General features: G+C 43.6%; 1 protein-coding gene across 8 annotated transcripts in view; it reads right to left on the reverse strand.

Annotated features, from left to right (window-relative positions):
* SLC22A18 (solute carrier family 22 member 18) overlaps positions 1-25,858 on the reverse strand; it is a 123,980-nt gene that overhangs the window by 88,666 nt on the left and 9,456 nt on the right. For 2 of the 8 annotated variants that reach the window (XM_034770252.1, XM_034770246.1), the window contains exons 2-4: positions 22,447-22,541; positions 6,059-6,142; positions 3,025-3,267 (exon numbers count right to left, since the gene is read on the reverse strand). In XM_034770252.1, coding sequence (XP_034626143.1) covers positions 3,025-3,267; positions 6,059-6,094 — 279 coding nt within the window. In that variant the 5' untranslated portion in view covers positions 6,095-6,142; positions 22,447-22,541. Of the gene's footprint in view, positions 1-3,024; positions 3,268-5,877; positions 5,937-6,058; positions 6,143-22,446; positions 22,542-25,858 lie in introns of those variants that run through there. The other 6 variants (XM_034770248.1, XM_034770250.1, XM_034770249.1 and 3 more) reach the window with 6 other exon arrangements.

Here is a 25,858-nt window from a genome sequence, read left to right on the forward strand (position 1 = left end):
CCCACTCTCTCCCCCCCCCACATACACGCAACACACTCCCTGTCACACTCCATGCCACCCCCCGCATTTGAAAAGCACGTTGCAGCCACTTGAACACTGGGATAGCTACCACAATGCACTGCTCTCTGTGGGGTTGCAAGAGCTGCTAATGTGGCCACGCCAGTGCGCTTCCAGCTGAGAGTGTAAACACTCAGCAGCATTTTCCCTGCTGCACTCTACAAAGGCTGGTTTAACTGCCAGCGCTCTACATCTGCAAGTGTAGTCATGCCCTCAGAAACAAGATCCAACAGATAGTTTAGCATAAGTAGCTAGCACATATTTTAATGGATCATTCAAGGTGAAGTGGCCGGTTAACATCCCTATAGTCATAGGACAAAAAGGGAGAGGGGATCAGTTGTTGTAATAAGCCATAAATCCAGTGCCTATATTAAGATCATGATTATTAGTGTCTAGCACAGAGTAATTTATTTACACTCCCAGTGTTGTGCAAGGTTTCCTTTGAGAATGAGGATGTTCCCCCACGAGGGATATGGTGTTTTTGTCTTTTATCATTTTTCAGTGCGAGTTCATTGAGAGCATAGTGATTGCTTGGTTTCACCCACATTGTTGTAAAAAGCCATAAATGAGGTGCACCCAGTGCACTAAATGCCCCAATAATGAAGATCTGTAACCCACTAACTCCCATGACTACAGGGGTGTTAACGGGCCACTTCACCTTGAGTTGTCCCTTGAAATATGTGTTAACTACTTATACTAAACAATCTGTTCAGCTTGTATTTAGCTGTGACACTCGTTTCCCAGACCTACAGAAGAGCTCTGTGTAGCTGGAAAGCTTGTTTCTCTCACCAAGAGATGTTGGTCCAATAAAAAAAAAATATTATCTCACCCACCCAGTCTCTCTGGTTTTACATTGACATTTTGAGGCAGACAAGAAAGTTCTTAACCACTCAGCTAATGCTGAAGGGGATGATTTAACTTTACCCCTCATTTGCCTTTGGATATGACATGTACATCACTGAGCACCACACAGGAGGATCTTGAAGATTGTGTAATCATGCCACCCTGTTTAATCAAGCAAGCTGCATTAACAGCAAATATCACATAAACAAAATGGCACCTGTACTCCCAGTCCCCTCCACATCCCAAAGCTGGAAGCACCCTAAAAAACCTTGTGCCCAAGGGACAGATGCTTCAGACTCAGGCTTTTGCTTTGTAATGTTTAATGTGAACGTAATATTTTGAAGCTTCCAAAGCACTTAATACCCCCTGTGCACAGAAATCTGACACTTTCACCAGCACATTTTGTAAATGAGAGAGCCACCTTGCATTGCCATATGGAGTACCCTGGAACATCTGATACTGTGCACTGGATAAAATTAATTTGCCTAAAAATGTACATATGTAGAAAATCACTCAAACAGCTTCCTTCTTGTAGCCAGCCAACACTTAATACTCCAATGTTAGTTCATCATCCTCAGGTATTTAGAGGGACATTATAAATGCAAGACATTTTACTTTCTGGACAGTTTTACTCACTATTTATTACAACCAGTATTTGAGAATACTGCTGCTGAAAGAGTAAAGCAAATAATATATCTAGCGCAGATATTTCTGTGGGTTTACTCTTTGTATTGGAGACAGCCTAGTGAATAGTCAGCATTCCTTCTGTGCGGAAAGTTAGTTTTACTCCTTAGTCTCATAGTCCAACGTGATTACATCAGTCGCCCACAGACAAGCACAAAAAGACCATGCAACAGCGCAGCCACTGTTGGACTGGTTTATGAAAGAGGGGCACAGAGTGGATTGTCTTTGGAGACGCAGAGATGGGAGAGAGCTCTCATAGCAGGCGAGAGAAGAAAAATAAGAGGAAGAGCTCAGACCTGTGAATGGAGTGGAAACTACATTTTTACTTGATAATATCCCTTTAAAATGACCTGCAACTTGATTACTGCAGCATCCTCCAGTCTGGCTTTGGCATCTACAACTCTGTGCCCTCTAGGCCACTGAAAATGCTGCTACAGAGATCGTCTTCTTGACTCATTGTTCTGATCACACCAACACCACTTTTGAGACCCGCCCTTGACTCCCCCTCCTCCACTGCATCAGACAGAAATGTCTTGGCCTTCCATGCAGACACCTTCACAATTCAGCCCTGCCATAACTAATCCATCCTATTATCTTAATGCAACCTCAATCCCCACCTCTACTTGGACAACAGGGCCAGTTGCAATCTTCCACAAACACTTTTGCTCTCTCTACCACGTAGCCTCTTATATGTGGGGAAAGTGCCCTGCCAAAATCTGTAATGCCGCTATTTTCTTGACCTTCAAATCCCTCCTTAAAACCACCTCTTGCATGGTGTCTACAGAAAGCTGCCACCCGAGAACCACTAGACAAGTGACACATTGTGATTACAGGCTCCTGATTGGCTTATTACACATACGTACTGTGCACAAAGCAGTCTACGCTAAGATATTCTATTATTGTTACCCTATGCTCCTTCCCCATGCCTGCTTGTTAGTTCACCTACCTACTACAGCTTGTGTTTTAGATTATAAACTCTTTGGGGCAGGGACTGCACTTTGTGTTTGCACAGGGCCCAGCATAATGCGGCACACGTCTGGCGGAGGCCTCTAGGCACTACTGCAATATAAATAATAATCATCTGCCTGCCGTGCTTAATTGGTAATGAAAGAGGTGCCAGGGCTCAAGCAATTTCATAATTGACGCGGCAAGCCCAAAGGTCCTGGGGGTATGAATTGCCAAGCCTAGAGGTACTGGGGCTTAGCCTGGCAAGCCCTGGCACAAATTAAGTACTGTCTGCCTGTCATTACTTATGTGCATCTATTCACCCTAAGTACATAGAGTGCCATGTGAAAGGCCACTACATTCACTTACATCTGACTCTAAACTTTCTCCCCTCTTTCCTGGTAGAAAGTCTCCTGTAATGTTGTTGAAAAACTGAATAGTCCGTGTTGAAAGAAAGTGGTCTGCTCTATTAAAGCAGACTCAAATGGTACTCACTGGAATGATCCCAATCTGCATGAACAAGCAGGTCAGGTCCATGGCTGTAATCAAATAGGTGAGCCGGATCACCTGTTGCCTTTGGATCATATTTTCTGGCTTGTTCTGGTCCTGCAAGATCACTCTCTTGAATTTCAGCTCCTGTTTCTCTCCTCCAGAGCTGGCCCCTTCATTCATGTTGGCCGGGGAATGGCTTATAACACACTGCCCAGGCTGAAATGTAACCTGAAAGGGAACTTTCAGCTAGGAACATGAGCTCATTTACAGGCAAGGTGCAAAAGTCACATTTGCAATTTGAGGCTTAAGTGCATGAAAACTGCTGAGTCACTGTGTTTTGCTGTGTATTTTTTTTTTTTTTCATTTTTACAAATGGAGACCTTCTGTTACCTTTGATCCAGGCATTAGCGTGGATCACTTTAATGACAAGAAATCTCATTCATGTTTCTTGTTCTAGATTTAACCATTGGATTAAACAGAACTGTCGTAGTGTTAAAGAAGATGATCATTGTTAGAATCCCAGCAGAGCTGAAGTTGAACTCAGTACTAAAGGGCTAAAATTATAGAGCACAACAATCTCTCACTTTGTAATTTTTACTGCATCAGCACCTTAAGGGCATGTTGCAGGAGTGGGCAAACTACAGCCCATGGGCCGGCCCTGGCCCATCAGGGCTTTGAATCCAGCCTGCGGGATTGCCAATGGGAGCTTTGGGGGAGGTACCCACAGGCGAGGGCAGCGCGCGGAGCCCTCTGCCCTCCCTCCCCCAGGGGCCGCAGGGACATGGTGCCGGCCGCTTCCGGGAGTGGCGTGGGGCCAGGACAGGCAGGCAGGGAGCCTGCCCTGGCCCCGCTGTGCGCCGCTGCCACCCTAGAGCCACTCCAGGTAAGCAGCGCCAGGCCGGAGCCCATACCCTGAACCCCTCCTGCACCCCACATCCCAACCCCCTGCCCTGAGCCCCTTGCCGCACCCCTCCTGCACCCCAACCCCCTTCCCTGAGCCCCCTGTCGCACCCCACACACCCACCTCCTGCCCCAGCCCTACATTCATGGACCTGCATGCAATTTCCCCACACAGATGTGGCCCTCAGGCCAAAAAGTTTGCCCACCCCTGGTATGTTGAGTCACCACTTTTTTCAGCCAACTGTTTTGGCTTCTCTAAGTGCTGGCTCTTTAAAAAACAAAAAATGGCAAGCCAAAATAAACATGATTAGTACTGAGTCTTTGTGCTGCTTTTAATGGATCTGTGCAGACACTGGGCCAACCCCTGCTCTCTCACTCATAGATATAGAAGGTAATCTGCAGCTACACCTAAAGTAGAACTGGACCCTGTGGCTCTAAAAGGGAATGTAAACGGCAACCTGTGATCTTTAGGGAAAACAGAGAGCCAACAACTGAGAGCTTTGACTCCAATGAGAAAGTGCATTTACTCCATGCTTTTAAGGTTTCAGATGGGTGATCAGCTGCTGGTGCTCTCTTACTGACTTAGTCATGGCTGGACCCATTTATTGTAGTTAGTAGATTGACATATGCCATATGTGCTTGTTATTATTTAATATTTATATTTCCATGGGGTCCAGAGGCCCAGATTTGGGATCCATTCATAAATTTTAAGGCCAGAAGGGATCACTGTGATCTACTAGTCCAGCCTTACTGCGGGGTACAGCCCCCGGTGGAGCATAAAGCAGTGGTCTCCAAAGTGGGGTGCGCGCACCCCAAGGGGTGCACAAGAAGATCCTTGGGGTGCGTGGCAGGAGGAGCAGGAGTCCAAGTGGCTTTTTTTTTTTTTTTTTTGCTTCGGCGCAGCAGGGGGTGCATGCTCAAAATTTTTTTACTGATGGATTGCGCGATCAAAAAAGTTTGGAGACAACTGGCATAAAGGACTCGCTGAAGGGAGAAGGTGGAAGTCACATAGATTGAGATCAGGACTAACAACACATGAGGGGTTTGCAAGCAAGTGATTGTTTCATTTTCCTGATGGTGGTTCAAGTTTTCAAAAGTTTAAGAAACACTGGTTTAGTCTGACCTTCTACAGAACACGTGCCATAGAACTTCAGCCAGTGATCGTGCATCAAGCCAGGTCCTCATTGTGGTAGGAGCTGCACAAACACACAGCCTGCAAACACTCACATGTGACTTCACTGACGCTGAAGTCAGTGAAGCCAGTCCAGGATTGCCAACCCCAAGTGTTCAAAATTCACGAGTCAGGTCCCCAAAAGCCCAGAAGACTGGCTTTAAAAAAATCATGCAATTTAAAAAACAATATGATTTTGGCCTCTTTTTATTTACCTGCTGATTTCTGAACCTGTAGGGTCACACTTTATAACTTTTTTCTGCAATAAAGGCTGGAAATTGACCTAATTTACCTGACTCCAGGAGCTGAGGCTCTAAGAAAAATACCAAATTTTGCAAGACTCATGATAAACAGTGACAATGGCACATCTATAAAATGACCTGTGTGTGTTTGCAGGGTTGAGGGATAGCTTGGTGGTTTGAGCATTGGCCTGCTAAACCCAGGATTTTGAGTGCAATCCTTGAGGGGGCCATTTAGGGATCTGGGGCAAAAATCTGTTTTGGGATTGGTCCTGCTTTGAGCAGGGGGTTGGACTAGATGACCTCCTGAGGTCCCTTCCAACCCTGATATTCTATGATTCCATAGATGTTGTCATGGTCCTTGAAACTCTGTTGGGGAGGCAGATTGTAAACATTTTGGAGCAGAGACCATCTTTTTTATCTGTATTTGTACTGAGCCTCGCACAATTGGGCCCTGGCCCATGACAAGGGTCTTAGCCGGCACTACCACAATACAAATAAATAAGGGGATGCGTGGAGGTTTCATGTTACACAGAGAGGTGTTACCATAGTCAGAGAGTTCAGAGCAACACCATATTTTGCCAACTGAGCTGCAGCATGAAGAGCTGAAAGCAACACAGAGAAGACATATGGTTATCGACTCTGATATTGTAAAGGCCATGCTCAAGTAGAGTCAAACCCCTATAAAACCAGGGGCACATTTGTCACTAAAGAGGAATTTACTTACAGGCTGATGGTTTTGTGGAAGATTGGTGCTAAACATTCAACTCATCTAAGCATGAAAAAATGGGTTCTTCAGCAGCTGAATTTCCTGGAAGAGATGAGCAAACAGTGTAAAACAAAACTTCCTGGTTGGGTGTATGATAGGACAGGGGACTGTGAACAAATTACTAACACTCAATATAAGAGTAAAATTAACAACAAAACTCTGTCTTAGAGATTTTGAGACAATCAGAAATCCAGTCCAGACAAAGAACATGTAATTACTTGCCGCTTACAGAAAAAGCTGCTGACCTGCACTTAAAAATCATCAGTGATTTGATTGATCGGCATGTTTAAATTGGAGCTGAAAACAGCCTTTGTAAAGGCTACCAAAGGAATTTGGTCACACACCCCACTACTTCTCCCAGTGCTCCATACTGCACTGCCAAAAGGAGTCTGTATGTAGTCTCCCTAAGTGCACTTTGGCCTGACCTGACGTTTACTGGCACTAAGAAAGGAACTGAGATGAGAGGCCAGTTTTCATGTCTAGCCTGTGGATCCGCGTACTGAAGGGACAAGACTCTAAAAAGGGTACGCCTAAAGTTAAGCTCCGAGGCCCAGATTTTCAATATTCAGACCTCTAATTTTGGATGAGCCAATTAATTGAGGAACAGCTGCTCTGTCTGGTATGTTCCTCTTTGAAGTCACAGTAAGTTACAATGCAAAATTCATCAAAAGCTACTGCTTATCAGTATGATTTCACACCTTGGCTAGGAGGCAGTGTGGATGTGCCCAGCAGGGTTCAGCTTTTTGAGAGGTATCAGAATGGCCTCTGTTCCATGGGATCTTCACTGATACCTCCCACCGATCTCCAGATAATGCAGCTCATTGCAATCATTCCCACTTTACCAATGTGAAGCTTCCAGCCCCACAAGGACGCATGACTAGATGGTCTCTGCTCTCTTTCCATGGAGCTTTACAAGGGAAGGGAGCATCCTGCCCTGAGCCTCAATATCTAATTCCACTACAGTCATCTTTCCTAGAACACTTAGTCAGTAGATGGAGCACTTCACTCAGGGAGTACATTGCAAATAGGGAGATGGCAGAGATAACAATCCTACACTTCCTTAATGGAGAAGGCCCTGAGCACCATGCCAGTTAAACAAGCACACCCAGCTCCTACCGAAGTGCAACAATGGCTGCACCCACACAACTGATAGGATGACAATTCCCAGGATCTTTACATTCAGGGTTTTACATAGCTTTCCTCGTGTTTACTCTCCCCTGTCCTCTCATTCACAGCCTAGCCCTGCCTAGATAGTTTTATTTAGCCTCCAGCAAAATCAGTTTTTGCTGAAAACAGAGAAGGAGGAAAGAGGAGTGGGGAAAGGAGGGAGCAGATCTTGGGGTAGGGATATGGGGTTGAGCGAGAGAGGCTTAAAGAACTGGTGGAGAGTCTGGCGCATGAAGTTAAGCCTTTGCTGAATCAATCTGAGGCTGAACCTTCCTGCTTTTACTTATTCCCAGTCTGTATTTTTCACAGTGGCTACACACAGAGTGGCAGATTAATTTTCTGATTTCAAACCAGTTCTGTTGATCTTTAAAGGTCTGATCTAAAACCTGCTGAAATCAATGGAGAGTTCCATGGGCTTTGGATCAGGGCCTAAAGTCTCTTGCTCTGTCTCAGATCTTATCCTTGGACCTTGCCTCTGTAGGGACATCACGGTACATTTAGTACGTTGGCCCTTATGATGTGGGACTCAGGGTACGTCTATACTACCCGCCAGATGGGTGGGCAGTGTTCGATGTATCGGGGATCGATTTACCGTGTCTCATCTAGAAGCGATAAATCGATCCCCGAATCAACGCCCGTATTCCACCTCGGCAGGAGGAGTAAGCAGAATCAACGGGGGAGCCGCGATGGTTGACTTGCTGCCATGAGGATGGCAAGGTAAGTCGAACTAAGCTACTTCAACTTCAGCTACATGACTAGCGTAGCTGAAGTGGTGTATCTTAGTTTGACCCGCTCCCACTAGTGTAGCCCATTTCTCAGTCTACCTTGGCACCTATCTCAGGCCATTTAAAGTATATAAAACTTATCCTTCAAAAACTTATTTTTATTAGAGCAGCTACAAAAAAGTGAAAGCTAATTTTGTTAAAAATGTCACAGTTGTTTTCAATTTAAAGTGGTTCAAATTAACCCCTTTTTAGTTTTATGGGTTCCCTCCCTTCCCCAATATTATTTTTAAATGAAAACCACAATATAATTTTGTTGTATACCAGAAACCTGATTTTTTTCATTTTTGAAAACTAAAACTTTCAATAACAAAAACATATTTAGGCCTGAATTTTTTCATTGCAATTCTTATTTTTTAAAACTAGGTCATTTTTCAACAGCAAACAAACAAAAACCCACAAGAAACCCCTCCCCCACCCAACTAATTCAAACATTTTCAACCAGCTCTGGGTTTTATTATGAGCATGCACACACATACAGACACACACGGTCCTGCAAGCCATTTTCCTTCCACCCCTTTTTTCTTCAGTAGCACCTCACCCCACTTTTGTCTCATGTGGGTGGGTTTTGTTATATTCCCTGGCAGTACTTCCATAATCTAGTTACCCTGAATTATCAGACAGTGCTCCTAGCACCATGGTGGCAGAAAAGTGGCTTGGGGAAAGGATGCTTTATTATTAACATTTTATAAGATGACCCTGCAGAACTAAAGAAGCCATAGTAGGTGCGGACTGTGGAGAAAAGGTTCTTCTTTCTTCAACATGGCCAGAAATGACCCATTCTCATAGATCTTAAGGCCAGAAGGGACCATTATGATTATCTAGTCTGACCGACCCCATTATAACACATGCCATACAAAAAAAAAAAAAAAAAAGATGGAGAATCCACCACTTCCCTTGGTAGTTTGTTCCAACGGCATTAATCATTCTAGTTAACACAAATTGCACAAGGAGATTTCATGGATTACAGTTAACTAAGTACAAGATAAATTGTTTTTTCACCTGAATTTTTGGTGGTGAAGCTTTTCGTCCCGATAATGCAAACACACACATGCTTTCCTGCGAATAGCCCTATTGAAGTCAGTAAGTGTCTGCAAGATTGCCTTGCATTTAATTAACCTATCTACCTTAACATTTCTAGCTTCCTACATGTTACATCCTATACATGCATTTTTAAAATGCTACCCCTTTGAAATCAGATGCCCTCCTAATGGGCCACACTGCATGATTACTAACTTGTTTCCAGGGCAAAATTCTTCTTACCAAGTCTGGAATGATGGGTATGCACCATCCAAAACCAGTGGTCATCTATTGTGCATGCTAACTAGATCCAGTATATAGCTCAAGTCAGCAGAATCTCTGTTATATTTAACCCAGACTTCCTTGTACATGACAATATTCAATTATCAAAGAACTAATTGTATTAATTTAAAAAGATGGAGTGAGTGAGGGAGATTAAATTAAATCATTTAAAAGACAGAGACAAAAAAGCCTCAGCATCTCTCTTCCCACTCTCTATATGGCTGTAATCCTGACCCCGGAACTGCTACTTTTTGGTGGAACTTATGGGCAAAGGGCAAACTTCACCATTGGCATCAGAAAGCCCCATTCCACTGAAGTCCAAGTAGCCTGGCACACACTTATGCCAGTGGTGAATTTGGTTCTTCAACGTAGGGGAGAGTCAACCAACAGTTTGAGAAAAATATGTTTGGCTGAAACTTGCAGACTCAGATGTACCATTGGGTCAAATTCTACTCTTGGTTACTTAGCTGTAAACTTCCACCGAAGCCACTGACACTTTAAAATGGAAATCTTGTTAATTAACTCGTTGATCTTTGGTAGTAGTAACATTAGTGAAGAATTAGCATTGACGTAGCATAACAGTTTTATCTGAAAGCACCTTGCTAGAGTTAGTAGACTAGCTAATTGTTGATAGCATGTGATAACTAATTTGTCACACTTTAAAAAAAATTAGGGCTGTCACGTAATTACAAAAAATGAATCGTGATTAATCTTGCGACCAAAAAAATTAATTGCATGATTAATCGCACTGTTAAACAATAATAGAATACCATTTACAAATGTCAAATTATGCACCAAAAAAGAACTGCATTCAAAAATAAAACAATGTAAAACTTTAGTGCCTACAAGTCCACACAGTCCTACTTCAGCCAATCACTCAGACAAACAAGTTTGGTTATATTTGTAGGAGATAATGGTGCCCACTTCTTGTTTACAATATCACCTGAAAGTGAGAACAGACATTCTCATGGCACTGTTGTAACCGGTGTTGCAAGATATTTACATGCCAGATGTGCTAAAGATTCATATGTCCCTTCATGCTTCAACCCCCATTCCAGAGGACATGCATCCATGCTGATGACAGGTTCTGCTCAATAACAATCCAAAGCAGCGCAGACCGATGCATGTCCACTTTCATCATCTGAGTCAGATGCCACTAGCAGAAGGTTGATTTTCTTTTTTGGTGGTTTGGGTTCTGTAGTTTCCGCATTTGAGTGAGGCTCTTTTAAGACTTCTGAAAGCATGCTTTACAACTCGTCCCTCTCAGATTTTGGACGGAACTTCAGATTCTTAAACCTTGGGTGGAGTGCTGTAGCTATCTTTAGAAATCTCACATTGGTACCTTCTTTACATTTTGTCAAATCTGCAGTGACAGTGTTTGTAAATCAAACATGTACTGGGTCACCATCCGAGACTGCTATAACATGAAATATATGGCAGAATGTGGGTAAAACAGAGCAGGGAACATAGAATTCTCCCCAAAGGAGTTGTCACAAATTTAATTAACACACTTTTTTTTTAAACAAACATCATCAGCATGGACATGGGCGGTGAGTTCTATGGGCCCATAGTGCCTGGGCACCAGGAATATTCCTGGTGCCCAGACACCATGGGCCCGGCTCCAGCACTGTCTGAGGCCAGGTTTCTTCCTCAGCCCTGCCTTCCGCCCCTGGGCGCTTCCCCCCATCCTCTGGGCCATTTAAAACAGCCTGGGCCCCCCACTCACCACCGGCAGCGCAGGGGGGCAGAGAGGCTTCCTGCCTGCTCGCTCCAAGTGTCTGCTGGCTCCTGGGTGGGGTGGGTCTGTGTCCCACCCCAAGCGTCCCTGTGGCCAATGGGAAGCTTCAGGGGCAGCAGCACATAGGACCTCTGGCCCACCCTGCCTAGGAGCCCCAGGTAAGTGCTGCACCCCTCCACCCCCTCCCAGAGCCTGCACCCCCACCCCTTTCCCACACCCTGCTCCAGCTCCCAAACTCCCTCCCAGAGCCTGCACTCCAGATCCCCTCCCCCACCAAAACTCCCTCCCAGAGCCCAACTTCTCACCCATCCTGCACCCCAATCCCCTACCCCAGCCCAGGGCCTGCTCCCAAGACCTCCTCCCCCGACCTAAACTCCTTCCCAGAGCCTTAGGCAGCTGGGGGGTGGAGTTTGGGGGGGGCGCGCCTCTGGCATTCTGGACACCACCAGAATGTCACCCTGAGCATGAAAGCATGTTCTCTGGAACGGTGGCTGATACACGAAGGGGCATACGGAATGTTTATCATATCTGGCTAAATACCTTGCAACGCTTGCTTCAAAAGTGCCATGCAAGCACCTGTTCTCACTTTCACGTGACATTGTAAATAAGAAGCAGGCAACATTATCTCCCATGAATGTAAACAAACTTATTTGCCTTAGTGATTGGCTGAACAAGAAATAGGACTGAGTGGACTTGTAGGTGCTAAAGTTTTACATTGTTTTGTTCTGGAGCGCAGTTATGTAACCAAAAAAATCTACATTTGTTACACTTACAAGTTACACTTTTATGATAGAGATTGCATTACAGTACTTGTATGAGGTGAATTGAAAAATACTATTTCTTTTGTTTATCATTTTTACAGTGCAAATATTTGTAATAAAAATAATATAAAGTTAGCACTGTACACTTTGTATTCTGTGTTGTAATTGAAATCAATATATTTGAAAATGTAGAAAACATCCAAAAATAAGTGGTATTCTATTATTAACCATGTGATTAATTGTGCGATTAACTTTTTTAATCACAATTAATCTTTTGAGTTAATCGCGTGAGTTAACTGCGATTAATCAACAGCCCTAAAAAAATGAAAACTCATTCATTTACAAAGCAGGAATAAATGGACTGCTAGAGCAAATGGAAAAGGACTTATTAGTACAGACCAGATACACTACAGAGGGTGGGCTGGGTTGAGAAGGCAAAGGTGGAGGGAAGGAAAAGACAGGAAACAAATCTGTTGTGAATACTATGCTGATTGTGCTGACTGCCATCCCTCATTGTATTCACTGATGAAAGTTATCTGAGATGCATTTTACAGTGTTGATGAATGATGGTCTATCTAACTCCGCCTCCCTGATGTTAGTTTACCTGGCAATTGCTGGAAGAACACAAAGAGTGGGAAAGCAGAGCACATCTTCAAAACAAGGGTTTTCACAGCTTAATGACTCTTTTTATTATTCAGGCAGAATTCCCACTGAAGTCTCTGGTTGTGAAATCAAGGCTTTCTAAAAGAGAGTGTATTGGGGGTATGGGAACCTGTCCACAGCAAAGCTACTGCTTGGAAATCAAATGTTAATTTAAAAAAGGTTAGGGGGGTTTTCTTTAGATTCTTAAATAAATTAATGGTGAAGAATCTGTAAACAGTCTCCACTGTTCAGCAGTAGATAGCAATTTTTATTAAGTAGTTTAAGGTTCCTTTTTCAATTTAACATGTATAGGAACTATTCAACCTCATCTCTAGTATCGCTGAGCAGGTTGGGTGAAATCCACCCCCCTCTGCAAAGGGCCAGAAAAAAGGCTGATGGACCACTAAATACAGGGAATACATGGAATGTGAAAATAGCTTAAAAGCTGCTTTCCCTTCTGGCTGTCCTGTCCCTGCACCATTTAAGACTCAAAATAGAGCAAGGACCAATAGTCAAGGAACTATTATATTAGTATGTTGCTTAAACACTGTCAAATCTACAATTTAGATGTAAAAAGATTCAATGAAGACAATTATATTGTTACTTATCCTCAAGGTTCTACCTCCTTAAATCCCTTGTGATAGCACCCAGGAAGGGACAAGAGGGAGAAAGATCCTAAAACAAACTCAACATGTATGCTAAACTGCTTTAATGATGTTAACTACTAAAAGGAAGTATTTGACTCTGGGGTCCTTCAAAGCCATGGGCTCTTGCCTGGTCTGATACGCATCCTAAGAATAGGAGCAGAAAGGAAATGGTCCTCTGCATTTCTCTCAGGGGACAGAGTACAGACAGCTTCCTCATCAAAAAAAGAACAGGAGTACTTGTGGCATCTTAGAGACTAACAAATTTCTAATAAATTTGTTAGTCTCTAAGGTGCCACAAGTACTCCTGTTCTTTTTGCGGCTACAGACTAACACAGCTGCTATTCTGAAACCTCTCATCAAAAAACATTCTCCTAACAAGCATCCAAGAATGCTGTGAGAGTGAACTCTTGTTACTCAACACTTTACATTAGTCCCCCCATCTTTGACTGAAATGGTCTCATTTGTAATCTGGTGAAAGATTTATATAGTTAAGCAAACAAGAGGGTATATGGTCTGATATTGCCAGAATTATGTCCCATGTTTGTTGACTGATTTATTCCTTTGTCTAACTGTGTTAAAAAAAAAAAAAGCAGCTCACTAATGAATGGAAAAAACTCACATGGCCAGCAGAAAAGCCATGTTTAGTTTACAAAAAAACACAAGCTTTAGGGATTTTCATAAAAACGACAGAGACAGTCCAAATCGCCAATTAAATCAGACTCCCAGTGGCTGCAGATTTCTTCTGGCTCTTTCTATGTGGGTATTCAATTGCAAAGAGCAATTATTTATAATTTGTTCTTATACAATACTGGTGTGCTTATTCTGCCTTGCACGTTTTTTGTAAAATGGAAACGACTATTGTTCTTTCTTTCGGTAAGTCCTTTGTTACGTTGCATATTAAACTGCAAATCACATTGTGTCTCAGCTATGACTGATTATTATTATTAATCTTTTAATGGGAGAGCCCCAAAACCCAATCTGAGATTGGGGCTCCATTGGGGTCTGAACAAAACACATTGTAAGAGAGAGTCCCCGGCCCAAAGAGTTTACAATCCAGACAAGACCAAAGGGTGAGAGAAGGGAAGGACTGTAACCCTCATTTTACAGATAGAGAACTAAGGATTTTGTGACTTGCCCAGGCTCACACAGGAAGTCTGTAGCTGAGCTGGGAAGTGAACTCAGATCTTCTTCCAAGTCCCAGTCCAAAGCCTAACCAAAAGACCATCCTTCCTAGTAATCTTCTGAATAAATACAGTTGAAATATACCATTTTTGCATGCTTAAAATTGGCATCTTGATATACTTAAGGGTCAAGAGATCATGACAGTTGTCCCAGAGTTTGCATAAATTATTTGCAACAAATAAATGGCCTGAATTCATTCTTTAATTGAACGGGGTGATGCCAGCCATGAATTGGATCACACAGAATAAATATCAATCTGCTTTACATCAGTGTGACCTCATTGGCTTCAACAGGACTTCACTAGGGCCAGATTCTGATACCCTCACTTATAATTTACTCTGTGCATAGTTCAGTTGTAATCAATGGAACAACTCGCTAGGTAAGGAACTCAGCAGGGCCTCTGGCCCTAGTGTTGCATTGGCATATTTGAGAACTGAGCGTGGCCTGATGTATCTTTACAACAAAACACAACACTTTGGAACCCATTTTCAATAATGACATTTGGTACACTCTCAACTGCAGCAAGAAACAAAAATCACCAAGCATGGCTGTTGTCATATTCAACGATGATATCATGGCATCATGTGTGTTCTCATGTGGCTGTATATAGTCCAATCTGTGAAGAGCAAGACCATGGAATAGATGTCACATAGGAATGTGCAGGCTCCCACTGAAGACTTGGGATGGCGCTTGGTCCTTTTTTCAATCAGTTCTTTGTGTCTGTCATCCTCAAAGTATTTACAGCCTTTACTGATAGTTGCTCTCCATTCCGGCCTGTCCTTGGCTGTGTCGTCAAAGTTATCAATATTTATGCTGCAATAAATTCGATTTGGCTTGTGGTGTCTGATTTGTTTTCGTTAACCATCCCCTAGTGCTTTCCGATTTTCAACTCGTCATAGACAACTTTTTTCAGGAATCTATCACCCATTCTGATAACATGACTTGTCCATCTAAGTTGATCTTTGAAGATTATTGCCTGGCTGGTTTTGTTAATATGTGAGATTTTGTCTTGCCAGTGGACCTTTAGAACAGAGCAGTGACAATGCATGTGAAAAATTTCAAGTTTCTTAATGTGTCTATGGTAAACCATCCACGTATGAAAAGGATGTTATCACTGCTGCATAGTACATGATCGGTTTTGTTACCTGTTGATGGTGTGCTGGTTGTAGCCTATGGTGAAGGCTTCCAAAGGCTGGCTTACCTCTTGTATTCAATTTGATATTTCTTGAGCCTGGGTCAGGGAACTATCACTTTAGATGGTACTACCAAGATACACAGGGGGAGGGCTAGCTCGGTGGTTTGAGCCTTGGCCTGCTAAACACAGGGTTGTGAGTTCAGTTCTTGAGGGGGCCACTTAGGGATCTAGGGCAAAATCAGTACTTGGTCCTGCTAGTGAAGGCAGGGGACTGGACTCAATGACCTTTCAGGGTCCCTTCCAGTTCTATGAGATAGGTATATCTCCATATATAAGTGATGGATGCTCTTTAGTTCTTCTATACCATCAAGGTGATGTTTGGCTCAGTAATGAAGGTTGATGGACCTGGTTGGAAAAGGGCTTCACAGTTTTTTTCCAGGCTGATGGTGAGGGTCCACACTGTTTAGTTGTCTCTGAGAATCTGTCAAAGACAAGCTGTAGGTCACTTTCACTATGAACACAATCATCTGCAAAAAGGGTTTTTTCATACGAGTTCCTCAAAAACTTTTGTCTTTGTAATAAGCCTTTGGAGACTGAAGAGTTTTCCATCAGTTCTGTACCTTATGTAGATGCCTTTTCGAAGGTTGCCCATTGCATAATTCAGAATAGCTGCAAAGAAGAAACCAAAAAGGGCCGGTGCCAGTCCACAGCCTTGTTTCACCCCATTAGGTATGAGAAATGGTTTAACAAGGGCACCATCTGAGAGTACCTTACCAGTCATCTCTTTTTCAGTTGGTGTGCTGTCTTTGCTGGGTAATTTACCTGACAATTTGTTTGATAGCTTTTTCCACGTCCTCAGTGATAGTTGGCTGAGTGATTTCTTCATATATGGGTTGCTGGGTCCATTCCTCTAGCACCTGTGGGTTGACAATAGAGGAGTGGTTGAGTAGCTCAGTAAAGTGCTTTAAGTGGTGCCTCTCTTTTCATTGATTAAGATAGATGCACTCCAACTCTTCAGTGGAGCTGGTCCCAATTTTGATTGACCATAAACAGCTTACAGGGAATCATAAAACATCTTTGTATTGTTAGCAGTGTGATGATGCATTTCTTCTGCTTTCGTTTCCCACCAATTATCCTGTAGGACACAAAGCCATCTCTGAGCCTGTGCTTGCAGGTAGCTGGATTTATTTTTGATGTTGATTCTTTGTCATTTTGCCAAGACAAACACATCATTCTTTTACTTGAGGATCTGTTTTTATTTCATCATCATTTTTATCAAACTAGTCCTGGTGCTATCTTTGATATTTGCCTAGCATTTCTACTGAGGCTTGAAGGGTGGCTGATGTGAATATATTCCACTTTTTGAGTATGTTACTGGGTGATGATGTAATGCTGTCAAATTTTTCCTCTAAGTTCCCCCCAGTTTTATTCAAGAAATGGCTGCCTCAGCTTTACTATATTCAATTTTAATGTAATGTGTCCGTCACTGTTTCACTAAGGGGCAACAGCATGTAAATTAAAAATGGCTCTGATCATCCTGTAATAAGTCCAACAGTTTGCCCCTCATGTTGCTTTTGTGATTTTCATGTCCCTGAGATCCCTTTGCTGTATAATGACAGAGTCAATCAGGTGACTATGCTGGATCTTGGATACATCCAAGAGATTTTATATTTGTTGGTTCACCCGAAGCTTGGGTTGGTAGTAGTGAGCTCATGCTCAGCACACTTGCTGAGTAAAAGGAGACCATTGCTGGTCATTTTTCTGACTCCATTGGTCATTATTACACCATTCCACGCCTCATGGTCTTTTCCAATTCTGCTGTTAAACTCTCCCAGAAGTATGAGCTTGTCTTCACTGGGTATAGATTTGATTATGTCATCCAATCAGAACAGAACTGTTCTTTGTTTCTTCCATACTGTTTGTGATTGAAGCATAAGAACTGACAGAGTCACAAATTGTAATTTTCCAATGGGAAGTCCTAGAGACATTAGGTATTCATTTTGCCCACAGATAAGTCTTTCAGTGATGTCAGGAGGCTGTTTCCAATAGCTAAACCACTGCCATAAATCTTGTCTTCCTATGCTGGTTTCCCTTTCCAAAAGGCAGTGTAGCGGGGTGGACACCCACTCCTGCCTGGGAGGGCTGGAAATCAGCCCTGAAGGAGGGCTGCAGCTAGGCCACACCTCAAGCAGGCCACAGCTGGCCCCTATAAAAGGCTGTGAGCCAGAGGCCCAGGCAGTCTCCCTCTGCAGACAGAGGGAGAAGGGCCTGGCTGCTGCAGGATTAGCAGGAACCTAGATTTGGAGCAGGGCTGGGGAAGGGCCAGAGGAGCTGCGAGCTCCAGCCTGGAAAGCCCAAGGCTGCAGGCCTGCTGACAGGTCTATTAGGTACTGGGTTGCAAGGGACAGCCCATGGGCAGGTAGAGGCAGCGGGTCTGAACCCCCTTTGCCTACGCTGAGTGGCTTACACTGCAGTCCGCCCCAGTGAGCGGGGGGCTAGATGGGGACTGGCAGTAGCTGAACACTGAGGCGAAGTGGGGATAGTGGGTGGGGGAGGGGGGAGGAGGGAGACCCTGAGGGTGTGCGGGGTTATTGCCAGAGGGGCAGCACCCCAGGTAAACTGGGCACTGGGGTCCTGGGAAGGCCACAGGTAAGGTGGATCACTGGCCTGCAGAGGGCACTCCGGATGCTGGGAGAGCTAATTCCCGAGACAACCAGCAGGAGGCGCTGCGGCAGTGAGTCAAGCTCCTTACAGGCAGGTATAGCCACCTCCTAGTTCCTTTACGGAGCCTTCATGTGCAAATCTGGTTTTGCTGGAGGCAGCTATATTGATTCTGTTCCTTGCACATTCCCTTGCATTAGTGCTGTACATCTTGCAGGTCTCGATGTGTTGTGTGTCCCCTAGGGTCCATATGTTCCATGTCACCACAATGAGACTCATCTTTCTTAGAAAGACAACTTGTGTGAATGATCTAACAGCAAGGTAAATTGGCCAGATTATAGTTGGGACGGCAATATTTTGGCCACCTTTTCTAGCCATTTCTTTTACTAGGTGAATTGTACTGTTCTGAAAAATGGCTAATCAATCACTTGGGGTTTGCTGAATATCCTTGCTACCTGGGACTCAAGATGAATGACCAGAGTCCCAGGTCATCTGCATGTAGGTTTGTGAATTTGAATCGGTGTTCATCTACACCAGTCACTTCACCGCACGTGCCCATTGCCACTGGACTTTCTTTCTATGACGCATGAATGCCTTTGCGCAAAGATTTTTAAGTGAGAAGACTCTTGCATGGAGGCAATCTCACTCTCTCAGCTGCTGAAATCAAAAAGGGATTGGCATGAAGGGTCGTGACACCAGGGAACTTCATTAGCTACTGTGAGTAGTCATTGATGTGTTTGTGTCCTGCCAAGCCTTACATATTCCACGTAACATTGTTTTACAAAGAGAAACAAACAAAATAAAACACACAAACAAGTAGTACAAGATGAAACTACTTAAATAGATTCAAACCCCTTTCAAAGCTAAGATGTATGTATCTTAATAGGAGGAATAGGTAGCTTTAATTAGATGCTAACAAAATAATTAGCTCAGTGTTTCTGTTTTGCATACTCTGCCAGATATTGCTCTCATTTGCTCTGGTGTGAAATGGGGTTACTTCATTTTCTTACTCCAGATTTAAATGTGTTGGTCCCTACCGTATTTAACTTCTCTCTTCTATTTATAGTCCTGATCCCATACATGTTTATGTATGTGTGTAAATTAACATGGGTCTACTCATGTGGGTAGTGTCATACAGAACCATTTGTATGTAGAGTCTCAGGTAGGTTGATCGTAGGCCATTTTGGGCTTTATAGATCATAAATTCCACCATGAGTCTGATGGGAAGTCAGTGAAGATCCTGGCCTCAAATGCTCTCAGTAAAATGACTCATTCAATAAACGACCCATTGTGGTCTGCACCACTTTCAGTGTCCGAATGGTTTCAAGGTATAGCCCCTTGTAGACCACATTGTCGTAGTCTAATGGAGAGTTAACAAAAGCACGGAAAACAGTGCCAAAGTCCTCATTTGAAAGGGAAGGTTGCAGCCTCCTAGCTAGTCACCAATGGTAAAAGCTGACTGAGTTACTGCTGAATATGGTCAAACAGCAGCTGGGGCTGGGGGTCTCAAATCCCCAATAAACAGCAACCACTAGTAACTAATGTACTCTTTCAATCAATGGGACTGATATTTCCTCTGCTCTCTCCTCCTGCTGCTTTTACCTCAGTCTTGCTGGGTTAAGCTTCAGCCAGTTCACTCTCATCCATACCCCAATCTGAACTAGACGCTGGTTGAAGCCATGGGGTCTGGAACGAACACACACACCATATTGAAAGCCCAGTTTTTATGAATGTATTTTGTGACTAAAGCTGATACATAATAAAAATAAAACCTAAAACTTTCCTTCAATATATGAATATTTCACTGGACTAATATTATCAAGCCCCTCTCTGGAATTGTAGCAATGCCTGGAATGCAAAAGCTGTTTATCATTTAAATAGCATTTAAGCCATTATGATCATTTATAAGAGAATTGTAAATGATCTGGGTTGTATGAAGCCCCTTGTTGTGGTTTGCTGCAGGAATGCTGTAGATTTTCTCTGCACACACTTCATTTTGCAAACAATGGGAGTTTGAGACATTTTCTGCCAGTCTTGAGCCTCCTGTGTTTACCAAAATATTTTCCTGTGTCAGAATCGAACAATTGCTTGATTTCATAACACTCAAGCATTTAAGAGACCACCAGCAAAACAATATAAACAAGAATTTCTCTGTCAGTTAGTGGTCCAAATACTCTATGCAGAGCACAAACTATGGAAGTATCCTCAATGTTTCTGATAATTTTTCTGCAAAAAGTCATTAAAGAACTGCAAAATGTGTTGCTGTAAAACCTTGTGCATCCAAGGTCACTTCGGGGTGAAATTAACTCCCCTGCATCAAGCCTGAATAAATGGGCCCTGTGTAAGGGAGCTTAGTCAGGGGCTGGGGACAATGGAACCCAGTCCTCCAACCCACAACCAGGGGTCAGCTATGCAATCCTGCTGTGGTCACCACCCTTAGTCTAGCTCAGGGGCTGGAATAGTCAATTCTACATGCCCTGAAACAGGGATGCTTTTGGCCTGACTTATGCAAGTCCCACTATAGAGTTCCTCTGCATGCCAGATCCACAGCACATATCACATCCATACTGCAGAACAGCCACTGGGGCCTTCCAAAAATCCTTTTATGATGGGTGAATTTTGCCTCTTTCTCCACTCTTTTGAGCTAAAGGATTAATTTCCTTAGCTAGAAGCTTTAGTAGACTCATTAAGTGCTTATGTGGACCAGCCTCTAGAGCAGTGATGGGTAAACTTTTTTGGCCTGAGGGCTACATCTGGGTATGGAAATTGTATGGCAGGCCATGAATGCTCATGGAATTGGGGTTGATGCAGGAGGGGGTAAGGGGTCTGGCTGGGGGTGTGGGCTCTGGGGTGGAGCCAGAAATGAGGAGTCCAGGGTGCAGGAGGGGGCTCCAGGCTGGGGAAGGAGGCTGGGATGTGGGAGGGGGGCTGGTGGTGCAGGCTCTGGCTTGGGGCTGGGGATGAGGAGCTTGGGATGTAGGAGGGTGCTCCAGGCTGGGACTGAGGGGCTCTGGGCTGGGGCATGGGATTGGGGCACCGGGGGGTATGAGGGCTCCAGCTGGGGTGCAGGCTCTGGGGTGGGGCTGGGAATGAGGGGTTTGGGGTGCAGGAGGGTGCTCTGGGCTGGGATGGGAATCAGGGCTCGGGCAGGGGGTTGGGGCACAGGAGGGGTGCAGGCTCCAGATAGCGCTTACCTTAAGCAGCTCCCAGAAGCAGCAGCATGTCCCACCTCCAGGTCCTACAAAGAGGCATGGCCAAGCGGCTCTGCGCGCTGCCCCGTCCGCAGGCACTGCCCCTGCAGCTCCCATTGGCTGGAGATCCCAGGCCAATGGAAGCTGCGGGGGTAGCGCATGGGTTGGAGGCAGCATGTGGAGCCCCCTGGCTGCCCCTACACATAGGAGCTGGAGGGGGACATGCTGCTGCTTCCTGCAGCCGCGGCATGCATGCACGGAGCGGCCCCTGACCCTGCTCCCCGGCTGGAGCACAGGAGTGGGGCAAGCCCCAGACCCTGCTCCCCAGTGGGAGCTCGAGGGCCAGATTAAATCGGCTAGTGGGCCAGATGTGGCCCACCCAGGCTCTAGAGGGTAAAAAAAGACCCATACCCACAATGGGTCATAAAAGCATTCAAACATTTGTGTTGTAGGAAGAACACACACAAAATAGGACTTTCAAAGAGATCTGAGCAAAAGGATTTGTTAGCCCCAAACAAAGTTGGCTACAGCAACTGGAAGGGCTTGTAACTCAGAATATTGGTTATATCCGAGATGTGCCAATTGCTTTTTGCTATGATCCTTTTTTTGGAAGGTTTTTACTGTTACTAATGCCTAATTCAATGAAACTCCCAGGGCCACATTTTAGGCTGGTATAATGGAGTGGCACATACATATGCTAGGGCTGAACTTGCAGGTTTCAGTATATCTTGGCATTTATTTACTTTCTTCCACCATGGACAGGGTGGAAATAACACAGATACAGCGAAGTTGTCATTTAAATCTCCAATTCAGTCATTCGTCTTCTGGCACGAACACAAATCTTTATATCAAAGACATAAAAATCAAAATGTAGTGTAATATATACTTCTCAGAAATTAAACAAGTCCTACAAAGTCCAGTCCAAATTGTGCTAGCTTTTTGCAAATAACCCCACAACAGCCAGGTCTGGGCCTACATCTTTTGCAAATACCTTAGCTACAAAAGGAGTGCTGCATGCAAAGAGCACGGTGCAAGAAGTATTAATGTAGCTCACTTTTCTGACAGCCTTCAGGATAGCAATAGAACTGGCTCCATTAAGCTGCCTAAAAGAGGGAGCTCAAATGCAAACACTACCAACCTTTTAAAGTATGACTCTGTTCTGGACAGTTACACTGCAAAAATGACACCACCTTACTCAACAGATCAGCTCCTTGCATCTGTTCAGATTCTCAGCTGCGGAGTTTAAAGACAAAAATAAGGTTTTAGTCATTCTCACTCCTTTTAGCCCAGCAGAACCAGCACAACTATGAAAATGAGCTGAATTATTTTCCTTCTTGTGCATTAACAATAGAATTGCTTGCTAAATTCCAATCAGTAACACACATGCCAACCCACTGACAGCTCAGGTGACACTGGGGGCATAGTATGAAGATAGCAGGGCTGTACAGATATCTCTGAGGCCCCTAATTTGACCTGCAGAACTTTTGCCTAATGTTGATGCAATAAAATGAAAGAATCCAGCTTATGTTTGCAGGGCTGGCAGTTAGAAAAATATTTAGTTATATTTTCAAACTGACTACATTTGATCCGGAAATCACAATAAACATAGAACCTCAGGATGTTATTTTTTACACAATCATTTTTGAACTAGAACTCACTTTGAGTAGGCAACTATCAGTTTAAATTACCTCCGCTGTTTTATATTATGGCTCCAGCATACCAAGAATGACCAGTTGTCTCATCTTTATTTAAAGAAGAACCCAATCTGAAAGATCTGGATCTAAAGATCCTAGGGTGGAGTCCTGACCCCATTGACGTTCTGGGAGTTTTGCCATTGACTTCAATGGAGTCATCTTTGCTTTTATTTTTATTTCTAAAACATTCAGTGCAGTAATGCTGAATGATGAAATAAAGGATCCAGGAAAGTAGAAGTTTGTGCTAAAGGTCTTTCTACTATGTCATCTTAAAATTCTTAATCTGTTATTGCATGTGTGCATGTGCATGTGAGAGAGAGAGAGAGAGAGAGAGAGAGAGAGAGAGAGAATCAGTGGGAGGTGTGTGTCTCTTTATAAAGGACTAGTGTTTGTGTGTTACAGTCCACTCTAGTCCAGATTCTGTCACCCTTATTCACACTGAGCAGTGCCCTTCTCCTCAAACTGCCTCATGGGAATCAATGGGACTACTTGCAGAAGATGAATAAAGGTCCTGTATGTTTGTGTGGGGAAAACTGCTCTCTGTGGAACAGAAGGGTATCTGCAATCCTGTATAGGGGAATGGCAAGAATGTGTGCCTTTCATCTCATGTCTGCATGAAGGGAAGATTACATCTTTGTCCCTGATCCTGTAGTTCTTACTCTGGCAAAAACCCCATCTGAAGTCCAGGGGCTAAAAATCTGGAGTTAGCATTCCATGAAATTTACATTGGCAAGAGGCTGTGCAGAAAATAGCACAACAGCAGAAGAAAATGTACATTTGTCTAACATTTTCCCCATATAGACAAAGCCTTAGGTTTCTCCTGGATTCCACTGCCTACTTGAGAGGCATTACATATACATGCCTCATCAGGGTTACACTCACCAGCACTTCTGAATAGGGCCCAAGAACCTCAAAACTGAGTCCTTTATGTCTTAGCCTAATCCCAGATGTGTGACAGATAGACAGAAATAATATTTGTGGGTTTAAAACAGTGACTCATCGCATTAGTTTAATGTAGTGTTATTTGTAGCTTCATAGTATCCTCTCTCTCCTCTCTCTTTTAACTAGGACTATGGTGATTTCACTTTTCTTAGAACCAGTTGGAAACCACTTGAGCTGGCTTATTTAAAAAAAAACACCTGTTGTTTTAGATGGCAGGTATAATTGCTCAGCTTACATGATGTCTCACATACACAGCATGGTTTCTGTTCCCAGAATAGACAGATACTGGAGTTTGTAGTGTGTAATAGACCAATGCATGTACAGTATTGTCACAAATATAAAGGGAAGGGTAACAATCTTTATCCAGTAATATAAAATCCCTCTTGGCCTTACCTACAGGTAAAAATCCCCTTATCTGTAAGAGGTTAATCAGTTCAATTAACCTAGTTGGCACCTGACCAGCAGGACCAAGGGGGAAAGAAGATACTTTCATATCTGTGGGGGAAGGTTTTTGTTTTGTCTCTCTTTGTGTTCTCTCCGGGTCAGCAAGGAATCCGGGCAGGGAAAATACATCTCCCAAAGCCATACCTGAACTAAGCATCTAAGATTACAAATTGTAAGTAATAGGAAGGAAATGCGTTAGACTCTCTTTTGTTTTAGCTTGTGAATTGTCCCTATGCTAAGAGGGAGGTTTATTCCTGTTTTTTGTAACTTTAAAGTTTGCCTAGAGAGGAATCCTGTTTTGAATCTTATTACCCTGTAAAATTACTATCCATCCTGATTTTACAGAGGTGCTTCTTTTACTTTTTTCTTTATAATAAAGTTCTGTTTTTTTAAGAATCTGATTGGTTTTTAGTGTCCTAAAAACCCAAGGGTCTGGTCTGTGCTCACCTTGTTAACCTATTTGGTTGGTATATTATTCTCAAGCCTCCCCAGGAAGGGGGGTGAAAGGGTTTGGGAGAATATTTTAGGGAAACAGGAACTCCAAGTGGTCCTTTTCCTGAATCTTTGTCTAACTCACTTGGTGGTGGGAGCAGTATCCATCAAAGGACAAGGAAGGATTTGTGCTTTGAGGAAGTTTTTAACCTACACTGGTAGAAATAAGCTTAGGGGGTCTTTCATGTGGGTCCCCACATATGTACCTCAGAGTTCAGAGTGGGGAGGGAACCCTGACCAGTATATATAACAGAATGTATTGTGGAGAGGTGATAGGCTTATCCTAGTTAAGGTTTTAACCAGATTTCATTATAAAACTCCATTTTACCACCCCACACCCCAAATTTTAGCTTGGTACATGGCTTGGCCTGAAAATTGCCAGACTTGCTCCGCAGGCAAAAGGGAATGTGCTAGCACAGTCTGAAGAAAATTCAAACTGCTTTTGAAGCACAGGTCATTACAATATTATCCTACTTATTTGTCTCCCCCTAGCTTAGAAATGGCTCCTTGTTACGTGCTTAAGAGGTGACCCTTCCAACTCCCACGGGACCATGGAAATACAATTTTACCTTTTCAATACTTACAGTGTATCCATGTACTCCTCTGATGAGATCTATGGATATCCTCTAGTAGTTACATGCTGACACCAGTGGGAATTGTACAAGGGATTGGAAGGGGAGTATAAGCCAAGGAGACTCTCCAGAATTCTAATATGCAGGAGGAACACTGACTGTGAATTAATAGGGATGGGAAATACACTGGAAGCCTGCCAAGTCTCAGACTAACTTTTGGCACACGTTAGAAATATTGCAAAGCAAATGTATCCCTTTGCTGTTCCTGACAACCAGCTGATACGGTGCCACTGTCACACTGGGAAAGGGTAACTTATTGCAGCACAGCTAATATAACTTGCATCCAGAACTCCACCTCTAAGTCTCCTCTTGCTTTCTAGATGTGCTGGACAAATAAAAATGGCTG

This window comes from Trachemys scripta, chromosome 4 (assembly GCF_013100865.1).
Source record: "Trachemys scripta elegans isolate TJP31775 chromosome 4, CAS_Tse_1.0, whole genome shotgun sequence".
Classification (NCBI taxonomy): Eukaryota; Metazoa; Chordata; order Testudines; family Emydidae; genus Trachemys; species Trachemys scripta.